Genomic DNA, 13,293 nt, shown 5'->3' with positions numbered 1-13,293 from the left:
GTTTCATTAATAATCCAAAATAGAAATAAAATCTCCGAACAGAGAAAACATGCAAGGGAAAAAATATCCAAAGTTTATGATGGAAAACAAAGATAATAGCAGTTTTTAAAATTGCATAGAAAAGACGTTGACGGGCTGGGCTGATAGAAATATAATAGATATTTCCAATCACTCACGGCAGCACTTGCGGTTGTTCTGAGCGTCTGAAATCTCTGGAGGATCTGCTGCAGCACATTCCTCATCGACCTTGTCTCCCAAAACAGACGGGCCCGATGTTGCTATGACCTTGTCCCCCAAAACAGACGGGCCCGATGATGCTGCCAATCATACGTCACCTTCACTGCTTGGAAGAATGTTCTCACTATGCTCCTGAAATACATGAACATGATGACAAGTAAAATTAGACAACCTTGCCATGGTTCTCTATGATGGTATCTTCAGTGATGGTGGAGATAGTGAAGGCACAATGATTGTTATTAATGGCTTCCATCAATTTGAGAGCTCTCCATGTTTTGGGCTAGATCTTGGCAAGTAGCTATGAACACATCAAACACTATGTTGCTGGCATGAGATTTGAATCGACCTAGAGAGCCTGCAACAACATAGACGGTGAGGTTCTTGAGTATATTGAGCTCCACCAAGCCAGCAACATAGTGTTTGTTAATGTCGAGTGTGTCTGGCTTGAACAGTTTGTAGCCTCGTAAATCTAATTGACATGCATCCACAAAATCATTATTTCATCAGCAAAAGTTTCAATCTTGAGTCGAACCACACCACAAACATATAAAATTTTACATCTTGGTGGTACCTGTTGAAAATGGCAGCCGACGTTTCAAAGTGATCTGGATTCTCCTAAGAAGGCTTAAGTTCCATAGCACGTTGGCACGACAAAAGCCATACAATAGGCGCTCTAGTTGTACCATCCTTAAGCTCCGCCTGAGACGTACCTAGCCTTGCAGCCTATGTTAGTCCTAGCAACCAAATAACTTTCCGTTATAGCCGATCATAACAGAGTTTACATCATATTAGTTAATCGGACAACTTCAAAGCGATCAATCAACTTTCACGATCGACCCCATATCGTAGCGATGGATGGTAGTGATTCACACGAACTGGGATAAAACCGTGGATCTCGGAATTCTGCCCAGAGAAACATACGCTTAAAGTTTTAAAACTGATAGCTTGAATATTGATTAAACAAATATGGTATATAGTATTCCATAGAAAGTCAAATTGTCAATACCTTTCGTGGGTACTATGTTGTAGGCGGAGAAAGAGGGCGGGGACAACGACCGATTAAGCAACAACAACACTGGAGGCGACATCTTCGAAGGTTGGCTAAAAGCTGCGACAGTTCAATTTAGGAGTAATTTAATAAGAGATATGAGTCTCAAGGTTTGTTTGAGGAATTATATATACTGAGACGGATCGTTTCAGAGGTGAAACGGTACCATAACTGATCGTTGGAGATATAGAGAGGTGAAGATGAAAAGTTTTAGAATTTTTTTTGATAAGCTAAAATGGTAACGCTTCGGTTTATCGGTGGAGATAGAGTACTATAAAAATTCTAGATACATATAAAAGAGATTTAGCCCACTTATAAGTTTTATTGGGCCAGAATGCGGATTTTACTAAATAGGTTTCGATGATCAAAGTTACACGTGAGTATTGAAACATTACAGTTATGTGTGGAATCCACTATAAGAAATCTTTCATAAATATATATTAGTTTCGGTAATCAATATACAAAGTATCCTTTAGTTCAGTGGTATAAATGTTGGTGTTTATATCACAGTAACCCGGGTTCGAGCCACATATTTGACATTTTTTCACATTTTTTAAAAGTGGAGCCTACTTACCTGCTGACGTGTCGCATCAGGAGTGATGAAACTGACTCATTATAATGTAGAATATTAGTTTCGGTAATCAATGTACAAAGTATCATTTAATTCAGTGGTATAAATGTTGGTGTTTATATCACAGTAACCCGGGTTCGAGCCACATATTTGACATTTTTTCACATTTTTTAAAAGTGGAGCCTACTTACCTGCTGACGTGTCGCATCAGGAGTGATGAAACTGACTCATTATAATGTAGAATATTAGTTTCGGTAATCAATGTACAAAGTATCATTTAATTCAGTGGTATAAATGTTGGTGTTTATATCACAGTAACCCGGGTTCGAGCCACAGATTTGATATTTTTTCACACTTTTTAAAAGTGGAGCCCACTTACCTGTTGACGTATCGCATCAGGAGTGATGAAACTGGCTCATTATAAGGTAGATTATTCTGTCGAATAGCATACGATAATGTAACTGGAGATTTTCAGTTTATTTATTTAATAAAATTATATTTTTGTGTTTACATACTGTTCAACTTTAAAGTATATATGTTTGATGTTGTAACTTTTAGTTCTTTAGAAAGTCATATTTCTTTTATTTTCGTATGCTCGGACCACAAGTAATTTAATTTGAATTTAGAGTTATAGTAAAACTAATAATGGACTTAGAACATTATTATCCCTAAACTCTTTAAAGGGTCTCTTAATTAATTTTTAATAGTTTTTAAAGTGTAAAAGTGAGTTAAGAGACTTAGAAAACATTTGAACATTTAAATGGTTTATTGCAAGTCTCTTAATTATGAACATTTAGGTGATTTATTTCACTCTGTTCATTGAAATCTTGAAGCTGTTTAAAAAAAAAAAAGAGTCACGGATTAGAAGAGATGTAATGTTGATTTTCTAGGCGTGAATATGTGAAACTAGTGCAGGATTCATGGTCGGTGGAGTCTAAAAGCAAGTTAAAGGAACGTCTAAAAGTTGAAAAAATCAAGTTTAATTTGAAAACCATCTCTCTCTCCATTTCACACGTGGGCGGTGTGGGCCAATCCAACCAACAACCATATTCAGACCACACAAAATGGCGAAATAATATCAGTAGTTTTGAAAACAGGGGAAAGAGATGAGCCAAAATTAATACAGTATCCCCCCCACAAAGGAAGTAATCCCTCTGATTTTTTAAAGATGGATGTTCTAGAGAAATATTTTGTTTCCAAAAGATGTATTTTTCATGTTTTCAAAACATATTTAGTCAACTAATAATAAAAAATTGTGTGTTTAAAAAATATTAATTACATTTCTTTTAATTCTATTGGTTTAAAAATATAAAAAATATTAAGTTACAAAAAATTATGCATTAATAACTAAGTTTTAATATGGTTTCTTAATAAGTGTGAAAATCCTATAACATTCGTGTTTAAAAACAGAGGGAGTATATAATAATAACATTGGTCCGTCCTTTTTCTCGAAAGAATTATTAATAAACGCAGAGGTAGACAGACACACACACAAACAAATCTAAGAAAAATGGCAAACAGTGGTGAAGGTAAAGTGGTGTGTGTAACAGGAGCATCTGGTTACATCGCTTCTTGGCTCGTCAAGTCCCTCCTTAGCCGTGGCTACACCGTTAAGGCATCCGTCCGTGACCCCAGTAAGTACCCTCCTCTCTCGCAGATTCCTCTAGGGCTCAGAGATTTTGATCCAAGTCTATGAGAATGAAAGTTTAGATTTTGATTGGTACAACTTTTAACTGTGAGCTTGGATTCTCGTTTTGTAATTGTGTGGATAATTCTCACTTGTTTGGTGTGTTTCTCAAAGTTACATCTCAAAGATTGATGCTTGTTACATATCAAAGTTTTGTCCTTTATTGTAATTTCGTTGTTGATTCTTACATGATCCATCCTTTTAGGTGATCCGAAAAAAACACAACACTTGCTTTCCTTGGATGGTGCAAAGGAAAGACTTCACTTGTTCAAAGCAGACCTTTTGGAAGAAGGATCTTTCGACTCAGCGATTGATGGATGTGAAGGAGTTTTCCACACTGCTTCCCCGTTTTATCATGATGTCAAAGACCCACAGGTTTTGTTATTTATCCCCTCAAACACTTGCTGTGGATTGTGATGATGATCTTAATAACTTGTTATCCCCTTTTTTTTTAGGCTGAACTTATTGATCCTGCTGTTAAGGGAACACTTAACGTTTTGAATTCGTGCACCAAAGCATCTTCTGTCAAAAGGGTTGTTGTTACCTCCTCCATGGCAGCCGTTGCTTACAATGGTAAACCACTCACACCTGATGTAACCGTCGACGAGACTTGGTTCTCTGATCCAGAGGTTTGCAAGACTTCAAAGGTGTGTTTTAGTTTTGAAGAATGCAACCTTTGTGATCTTGTTATCTCCTATAGACTTAGTCTCTTTCATTGTGCTATATAAATGCTAGCTCTTGATTCTTGGAACAAAAGAGTAACCTAATCATCCAACTTGTCTGCAATGGATTCAGATGTGGTATGTTCTCTCCAAGACCTTGGCGGAAGATGCTGCTTGGAAGTTCGCTAAAGAGAAAGGCTTGGACATTGTTACGATCAACCCAGCAATGGTGATTGGCCCTCTCCTACAGCCAACTCTCAACACAAGTGCTGCTGCTATACTAAACTTTATTAATGGTAAGAGAAATGTTAAAACCATTTTTGCAACTGTTAGAGATCTCATTTGTGTTTGTTTAATTCGCATACGCAGGTGCAAAGACATTCTCTAACTCAACTTTTGGATGGGTTAGCGTAAAGGACGTAGCCAATGCGCACATCCAAGCATATGAGATCCCTTCAGCTAATGGACGTTATTGTATGGTCGAGAGAGTCCTTCACCACTCTGAGATTGTGAACATTCTGCGTCAGCTTTACCCAAATCTCCAACTCCCTGAAAGGTAAAACATCTTTAAATATAACCACTGACCTGGTTCATGTTCTGTTTCTAAAGCTGTTGTTTCATATTCAGTTGTGCCGATGAGAATCCATATGTTCCGACGTATCAAGTGTCCAAGGAGAAAATAAAGAGCCTTGGGATAGACTACATACCCTTGGAAGTTAGCATTAAGGAGACCGTCGAGTCCTTGAAGGAGAAAGGTTTCATAAACTTCTGAGCAAGCATTTGAGCCAACCGGTTTCAAACAAATAAGGAAAAAATACTTGGAACATGTCATTTCATATGTTATCGTCGTACTTTGTTGTTGCCTTGTTGGTTCCATCAAAACTTAAAATGAATTAAGCAATAATTATTGTGATCTTCTGACACTTCTATCAGTTTATGACAAGAGCTTTCATCGTCATGGTTTTCATTATGATCGTATTATCATGAAAAACTTTGAAACTTTCAGATACTTTCAAACGACAAGAGACAATATTAAAAACAATAGTACTTTTGGAGTAACTAAAGTATCCAATCCAGACAATGTTAAAAACAATAGAAAAACAATAAGTCAGAAAATCTAAGATAACATATTCATATCATACATAGCTGACTATTCAAGTAAACTGTTAGTTATGAAGCGTTACGACCTCCTGTATAAGTATGCGAGAAGAAAAAAAGGGAGTCCGCAGAAAACGACAATGGAGAGCAATGACGTGTCACAGAGGGCTACTTGAGGATATGGTTATGAAGAATAAGGAATAAAGATGGTGGGCTGGAGATCTCGTTAAACAGCCCACGTGATGTGTTGGCTGCTGAGGAACCTTTTCTATTTATATGAGAGAGCATTGTATTAGAGAGTATCAAGAGATTTGATCATAAAGATGTAAAGGGAGAGAGAGGCCCTAAGATTCTCTCTAGTTTGTTACGTTCTTTACAATCAATACGAATCTCTATCTTTTCTTAAAACAACCCATAACAACTTGGTATCAAAGCCATTTCTTTACTGGGAACGATGGCGCCAGGGAAGAAAGCGGAGATCGATGCTATGTTGGATGTCTTGAGGGAAGAGGTGAACAAAATCGGGGTGGTGGAACGTTCGATGGAGGATCTCAAGGAGAGTGTGATGGAGATCCGAAATCGGATGAGTGTGATGGAACGTTTGGAGAAACGTTTGGACGAGACCGAGGAGACGAGAAAGAAGGAGTTTGCGGCGTTGTTCCAAGCAACGTTACAGAGCCAAATGGAGGAAGAGATCTCACCGCCGATAAAACGTCCGGGGAAGCAGATCGCGACCGAAGAGGAGGGTAGCGGTCTTTTTCGCGCCGGAACGTCGGGGTTTCGATCGGAGTCTGTTACACGTATGGGTGAGGCTAGACGCGAGCTGGAGAATGATGGACGTAATCGCTCGCAGAGTCATCATGATCTCCAGTGGCAGCAGAACGAGTTGGGGCCCGATGATCTGCCGAGGAAGCTGAAGATTCCGATCTTCGACGGGGAAAGCGCAGAAAGTTGGGTCCTACGCGTTGAGCAATATTTCGAATTGGGTGAGTTCTCAGAGGAGCGGAAGCTGAGAGTGGTGAGGATGTGCTTCGATGGTGAGGCGTTGATGTGGTACCGTTGGGAACGAGATCGTAATCCCTTTGTGAGTTGGGATCAGATGAAATACCGAGTTCTGGAGCAAATCTCGACTAACCACGAAACTACCGCTCGAGAGCGGTTGATGACGTTGAAACAGGAGGGCACGGTGAGGGAGTATATCAAAGATTTCATCTCGCTGGCGTCGAACGCGCCGGAGCTCTCTGATACGGTGCTGGAAACGGCGTTTATGATAGGGTTGAAACCTCAGATCAAGGCGGGGGTGAAGTTGATGGAGCCCCGGAGTCTGAGGAAAATGATGAGCGTGGCGAAACTCGTGGAGGAGTGGGTTAACTACGGCGATCCTTCAACGGCGTCACAAACCATGAAGGGAGCCAAAGGAGGTAGCCAAACGATGTCATCTTCTTTTCCAACGCGTAATGGGCCTAATCTGGGTAGTGGGTCGGGGTCTCATAACAATCAACGGCCCAAGACCTATCAAGGGCAGGAGAAAAACGCGTTCGCTGAGAAGAAGCCGGCGAATCAAAACTCAAATTACAACGGGAGGAGCAGAACGCCATTCCGTCGACTATCACTGGCGGAGTATGCGCGCTATAAGGCGGAGGGCTTGTGCTTCCAATGCGGCGAGAAATCGCATGCCAGGAGAGACTGTCCCAATAAGGAGTTGATGGTGTTGGTGGTACAAGAAGAAGATGGCGATGAGAAGGATCAGGAGGAGGAAGCTGAGAAAGTCGAGGAGGAGGTGCCGGAATTCGCAGAGTGTGCAGTCTTGTCCACGCGATCGGCGATGGGGATATCATCACCTAAAACGATCAAACTCCGAAGGTCTGTCCAAGAGGTTCAAGCTATTGTGCTCATCGACAGCGGGGCTACCCACAATTTTATCGATTCCCGTCTGATGAGAGAGTTGGGGCTCGTGGCTGAAGAAACACAAAGCTTTGGAGTGATCACTGGATCGGGGAAGCCGGTTAGAGGAGGAGGTATATGTAGGAATGTCACATTGACGATGCAGGGATATTCGATTACGACAGACTTCCTGCCTCTCGATCTCAACAATGTGGACATCATACTAGGAATTCAATGGCTCGAGACGTTGGGAGAGATGAGAGTCAACTGGAAGCTGCAGACATTGAAAATCCCAATGGAAGGAAAGTTGACAACGCTTCAAGGGGTCCCGGACCTTTGCAGCTCAGAGGTGTCTTTCAAAGCGGTGCGGAAGTTGTTGGAACAGACTGAAGTAAGTGTCGTTGTCGAGTGTAGGGTGTTACTCACGAAGGAGAAGGGTAAGCCAGGGGTTCCAACGACTATGCAGAAGTTGCTGTCGCGGTATGAGCAAGTGTTTGCTGAGCCACAAGGGCTGCCTCCTTCCAGAGGAAGAGAACACGAAGGCTCTTTCGATACCCTCACGCGCAGAAAGAGGAGATAGAAAAGCAAGTAGCAGTGATGCTGAAGGCAGGAATTATTCAGGAGAGCATCAGTCCCTTTTCAAGTCCGGTTCTCTTGGTCAAGAAGAAAGACGGTAGTTGGCGTTTCTGTGTTGATTACCGCGCTCTCAACAAGGTAACAGTGCTAGACAGCTACCCAATTCCCATGATAGATCAGCTGTTGGATGAGCTACGAGGAGCTGTGGTATTTTTCCAAACTTGACTTGCGCTCGGGTTACCATCAGATACGAGTCAAGACTGAGGACATACCAAAGACAGCTTTTCGAACACACGATGGGCATTACGAATTCCTCGTAATGCCGTTTGGGTTGTCTAACGCGCCAGCCACATTTCAATCCCTCATGAATGAGATATTCCGTCCATATCTCCGTAAGTTCGTGTTGGTATTATTCGATGACATACTGATCTTCAGTAAGAGTCATCAAGAGCACACGTTACATGTGAAGATGGTGTTGGAGAAGTTGCAGCAACATCAGCTCTATGCGAATATGAAGAAATGCGAGTTTGGGAGTACGAGCATAGAGTATCTGGGACATAATATCTCAGCAAATGGGGTAGCTGCAGATAAGAAGAAGGTAGAGGCGATGACGGAATGGCCAATACCTCGTAGCGTTAAAGACCTGAGAGGCTTCCTGGGTCTTACGGGCTATTACCGCAAGTTTGTCCAGGACTACGGCTTGATTGCGAGGCCTCTAACCGAGCTACTCAAGAAGGACAAGTTTGGGTGGAGCGACACTGTGAATGAAGCCTTCGCAGAACTCAAGGAGGCTATGACAACTGTTCCAGTCCTCGCATTGCCTGATTTCCAGGAGCAATTTTTGTTGGAGCCAGAAGCTTCTGGTAGAGGACTTGGCGCGGTCCTTATGCAAAACTAAAGGCCCATAGCGTTCTATAGTCAAGCGTTATCGGAGAGGCAACAACTCAAGTCGGTTTACGAACGTGAACTTATGGCCATCGTGTTCGCAATCCAGAAATGGCGGCACTATCTACTGGGGAGGAAATTCATCGTACGAACGGACCAGAAGAGCCTCAAATTTTTGTTGGAACAGAGGGAGATTAACTTGGAATATCAAAGATGGTTAACAAAACTTCTTGGGTTTGACTTTGATATTTATTATAAGCCGGGCTTGGAGAACAAATCAGCTGACGCCTTGTCAAGGCGGGGTGTGGCTACAGAGTTGATAGCTTTATCAATACCAACAGCCATTCAACTTCAGGATGTCGAGAAAGAGTTGGCTCTGGACCCTACACTCCGGAAGCTAAGAGAGGAGGTCCTAGCTAACATCGGTGATCACAAGGACTATGAGGTGATCCAGGGAAGGCTGTTGCGGAAAGGGAGAATTGTCTTACCCAAAACTTCATCACTGATTGGAGTAATAATGAGGGAACTCCATGATGGGCTTATGGGTGGACATGGAGGAGTACAACGTACACAGAAGAAGGTCAGTGACATGTTCTACTGGGCAGGGATGATGAGTGATATAAGGAAGTACGTAGCTGCTTGCTCCGTTTGTCAGCGCCACAAGTATTCGACTCTGGCACCAGGTGGTCTGTTGCAACCACTGGTTATCCCAGAGGCAATTCGGGAGGATATAGCCATGGATTTTGTAGAGGGGTTACCGAAGTCTGAGGGGTTTAACGCAATCTTGGTGGTCATAGATCGGCTCTCGAAATATGCCCACTTCATTAAGCTGCGTCATCCGTTCACAGCTACTGAAGTGGCGCTTGTGTTTGTTCAAGAAGTAGTGAAGCTGCATGGATTTCCTAAAACCATTGTATCGGACAGAGATAAGGTGTTCACCAGCCAGTTTTGGAAAGAGATGTTTAGATTGGCGGGCACCTCACTGTGTATGAGCACAGCCTATCACCCTCAATCCGACGGGCAAACTGAGGTGACTAACCGAGGACTCGAGACATATCTTCGCTGTTACACGAGTGACAAACCCAAAGCGTGGGCAAGGTTCCTACCGTGGGCAGAGCTGTGTTATAACTCGTCATTTCACTCAGCTATCAAAATGACTCCATTCAAGGCAGTCTACGGTCGTGACCCACCGTTCATCCTCAAATACGAACAAGGGTCTACTTCCAATGCTGACTTAGAGAGTAAGTTGAGGGAGAGGGATAATATGTTGAGTCTGCTACGCGAGCACATCAGCCATGCACAACAATTGATGAAGAAGTAAGTCGATGGGCATCGCAGAGAGGTGGAGTTTGAATTGGGAGACATGGTGTATCTCAAGCTCAGACCGTACAGACAACAGTCACTCGCGAGGCGTGCAAATGAGAAGCTCTCGGCTCGTTTTTATGGTCCGTATGAGGTAATTGCAAGAGTAGGCAAGGTTGCTTATCGGCTCAAGTTACCTGTGGATGCTAAGATACACCCTATTTTTCATGTATCACAACTGAAGAAAGCCATTGGAGTTGATATCCCGATCGCCCCACTGCCTCCTCAACTTACATCAGAAGGAATGTTGGAAGCTCAACCAGAGAAGGTGTTGGGATCGCGGGTGAGCCCTATATCAGGCCAAGACGAGCTGTTGATTCAATGGAAGGGATTGCCTGATTTCGAGAGCTCTTGGGAATGGAAGAGAGTGATTCAGGGACAGTTCCCGGAGTTTGACCTTGAGGACAAGGTCAATTTCGCAGAGGGGAGTAATGTTAGTTATGAAGCGTTACGACCTCCTTTGCTGTATGAGTATGCGAGAAGAAAGAAAGGGAGTCAGCAGAAAACGACAATGGAGAGCAATGACGTGGCACAGAGGGCCACTTGAGGATATGGTTATGAAGAATAAGGAATAAAGATGGTAAACTGGAGATCTCGTTAAACAGCCCACGTGATGTGTTGGCTGCGGAGGAACCTTTTCTATTTATATGAGAAAGCATTGTATTAGAGAGTATCAAGAGATTTGATCATAAAGTTGTAAAGGGAGAGAGAGGCCCTAAGATTCTCTCTAGTTTGTTACGTTCTTTACAATCAATACGAATCTCTATCTTTTCTTAAAACAACCCATAACATAAACTAAAGCATTTGAAAACCCTGAATCTACAAATTATTGTGGAAACCAAAGAAAAAAAAAACGACAACTTTTTTTGCAAAGAATACTGCTTTCTCTTTTTTACTTTCTTTAAAGAGATACAGAAACATAACCTTTACTGCTTTTAAAAAGACCATGACTTTCTCAGGTCTCGCCTTCTAACTGCAATGAACCGTCTCTCATCAACTTGAGACTCAAACTGTTGAATCTTTCCCTGGAATACTGTCTCGATGCTTTCCTCCAGTCTGTCCCAGCTTTCATCATCGCTGCAAACTCTTCATAGCTTATTCGTCCATCCTAATCACCAAGAAGCAAAACAAAAAAAAAAGATCAAGAGAAGACTTGTAAACTCCTACTAACCACCAAACTAGTAGCTTCACCATAAAAGAACCATTCAAGACTTTGGAGTTACCTTGTCGGTGTCAACATCTTGCATGATGGCTGCAATAACTTCCTCACTGCTAGTATCCTCCTCATCATTTAAAGCCTGCCGCAGCTCCTCAATCTCTATGTAATCGCTCTGGTTCTGGTCGAAAAAGCTAAAAGCCTTGTGCAAATGCTCGTCGTTCGCCATCTTCTTAAGATGCACAGAGACAGCCACAAACTCTCCATAATTTAAAGTTCCGTCCCCATCTACATCAGCCTGCACACCAAAATATATGTTGCTTGGTGAAGGCAATAATACATAGAAGAAACAAAAACTGAAGTATTTTCTTACAGCTTCCATCAAAATCTGTAGATCAGCATCAGCCATCTGCTGCTGTCCGAGTTTATGAAGTCCATGTTTAAGCTGCTCGAGGTTTATCTTCCCCGTTTTGTTACTGTCCATCATCTCAAACGCTTCCTTTATTCCAGCTACTTCCTCTACTGATAAATGTTCGGCTATCACCTGAAAAGAAGTGAAAAGAAGTTTTAGTCTTCAAAATAAACAGAACTAAGGACACCAAGCTGAACGGAGTCACTACCCGTAGAGCTCGTTTCTTGAGCTTATTCATAACAGAAAACTGTTTGAGCCTTGCTTTCACAGTCTCCCCGAGGGAAACATTTGGAGCCTTCTTTGCATTTTGTATCCAAGGATGTTCTGCAAATAGAAGTCCATAGGCAATAGATTTTGGAAGCGCAGAGGTAAATAGCAAACACATACCGAGTACTTCTGCAGCAGAAAGGCGTTTTTTGGGGTCAGGTTCGAGCATCTTCCTCACAAGATCTTTAGCAGTGTCAGAGACTCTTGGCCATGGATCCCTCTTGAAGTCAATGACTGACCTAATGATCGCCTGAGCCACCCCTTGCTCAGTCTCTTTACAAAATAAATAAACAAATATCAAGAGAAGAAACTCAAAAAAAAATGAAAGAAGAATCAGAAGATAAGCAAATAAATCTTAAAAAAAAGAGGTCACTACTGTTGAATCTAGTTTTTCTGCAGTAAATCATTCTATTCATCCATTGAAACTAAGATGGATCATAACAAACCTGCCCAAAAGGGAGGGACACCACAGAGGAGAATATAAAGGATGACTCCAGCACTCCAGATATCAACCTCAGGTCCATAGTTTCGCCTAAGCACTTCTGGTGCCATGTAATAAGGACTCCCAACAATTTCATTAAACCCCTCACCTGTTACAAATTCAAAAAAAAAGAATAAAGTAGAGAAAACATAACCAAAAATATCTACTGAAATATTATATAATCTATACCAGGTCTAAAGAAGACTGACAATCCAAAATCAATAGCTTTAAGTGGCGACGTCTCTTTTTTATTAGCAAATAGAAAGTTCTCCGGCTTAAGATCCCTATGCATCACTCCATTCTTATGACATACCTGCAATTCCAAAAAGGTAGAAAGTTATAATCATCATCACAAGCGTTACACTATAAGAGGAGACTTACGCCACTACGAACCTGAACAACTTCAAGAATAGTCTTCATAACAGCAGCAGCAGCACGTTCAGTATAATGACCTCTCGCAACAATCCGATCAAACAGCTCACCACCTTCACACAACTCCATCACTATATGCACCGCGTCATCATCCTCGAAGGCATCCTTAAGCGAGACTATATTTGGATGCTTAGGCATATGCTTCATTATCTCAACCTCTCTCCTAACATCCTCTATATCCACAGCCGTTCTAAGCTTCTTCTTGGATATAGACTTGCACGCATACTTGTCGCCGGTGTTGACGTCAGTGCAGAGGTAGGTGATACCGAACTCTCCACGACCAACCTCGCGGCCAAGATCGTACATGAGGGTTATGTCATGTCCTGTTGGATCTTTTAAAACGGAGAGCTTGAAGCCAGTTGTTGTAGTGTAGGCTTCGCTGTAAAAAGGGTTGTTTTTGGTCTTTGGTTTGGCGTCTTTGGACTTGGTGTCGGAACCAGGGGTTGCACAACAGTTTCCCATATCTGAGATTTCATCAACAAGCAATCAAGAAATCTTGAAACTTTATCTAAGAAAAAGTTTCCAAATTTAGAAA

General features: G+C 42.0%; 3 protein-coding genes across 4 annotated transcripts in view; 2 read left to right on the top strand and 1 right to left on the bottom strand.

Moving 5' to 3' along the window:
• The first annotated feature begins 3,284 nt into the window (after positions 1 to 3,284).
• On the top strand, positions 3,285 to 5,159 carry LOC106318067 (cinnamoyl-CoA reductase 1). The gene is made up of 6 exons (XM_013755916.1): positions 3,285 to 3,490; positions 3,749 to 3,918; positions 3,999 to 4,190; positions 4,339 to 4,501; positions 4,575 to 4,761; positions 4,833 to 5,159. Exons 1-6 carry the CDS (start codon positions 3,367 to 3,369, stop codon positions 4,975 to 4,977), a joined length of 981 nt encoding a protein of 326 aa, XP_013611370.1. The 5' UTR covers positions 3,285 to 3,366; the 3' UTR covers positions 4,978 to 5,159.
• A 598-nt stretch (positions 5,160 to 5,757) lies between these two features.
• On the top strand, positions 5,758 to 7,767 carry LOC106315156. The gene has a single exon (XM_013752912.1). It carries the CDS (start codon positions 5,758 to 5,760, stop codon positions 7,765 to 7,767), a length of 2,010 nt encoding a protein of 669 aa, XP_013608366.1.
• A 3,029-nt stretch (positions 7,768 to 10,796) lies between these two features.
• LOC106318066 (calcium-dependent protein kinase 8-like) overlaps positions 10,797 to 13,293 on the bottom strand; it is a 3,236-nt gene continuing 739 nt past the window's right edge. Inside the window, exons 2-9 of one of the 2 annotated variants that reach the window (XM_013755915.1) lie at positions 12,720 to 13,222; positions 12,516 to 12,639; positions 12,292 to 12,435; positions 11,966 to 12,118; positions 11,787 to 11,902; positions 11,540 to 11,710; positions 11,234 to 11,464; positions 10,797 to 11,118 (exon numbers count right to left, since the gene is read on the bottom strand). In XM_013755915.1, the coding sequence (XP_013611369.1) occupies positions 10,966 to 11,118; positions 11,234 to 11,464; positions 11,540 to 11,710; positions 11,787 to 11,902; positions 11,966 to 12,118; positions 12,292 to 12,435; positions 12,516 to 12,639; positions 12,720 to 13,220 (1,593 nt within the window). In that variant the 5' untranslated portion in view covers positions 13,221 to 13,222 and the 3' untranslated portion in view covers positions 10,797 to 10,965. Of the gene's footprint in view, positions 11,119 to 11,233; positions 11,465 to 11,539; positions 11,711 to 11,786; positions 12,119 to 12,291; positions 12,436 to 12,515; positions 12,640 to 12,719; positions 13,223 to 13,293 lie in introns of both variants that reach the window. The other variant, XM_013755914.1, reaches the window with a different exon arrangement.

Source organism: Brassica oleracea, chromosome C9 (genome assembly GCF_000695525.1).
Source record: "Brassica oleracea var. oleracea cultivar TO1000 chromosome C9, BOL, whole genome shotgun sequence".
NCBI classification, from domain to species: Eukaryota; Viridiplantae; Streptophyta; class Magnoliopsida; order Brassicales; family Brassicaceae; genus Brassica; species Brassica oleracea.
The sequence above is the reverse complement of the archived record's forward strand: the minus strand, read 5'-3'. Positions and strand labels throughout refer to the sequence as shown.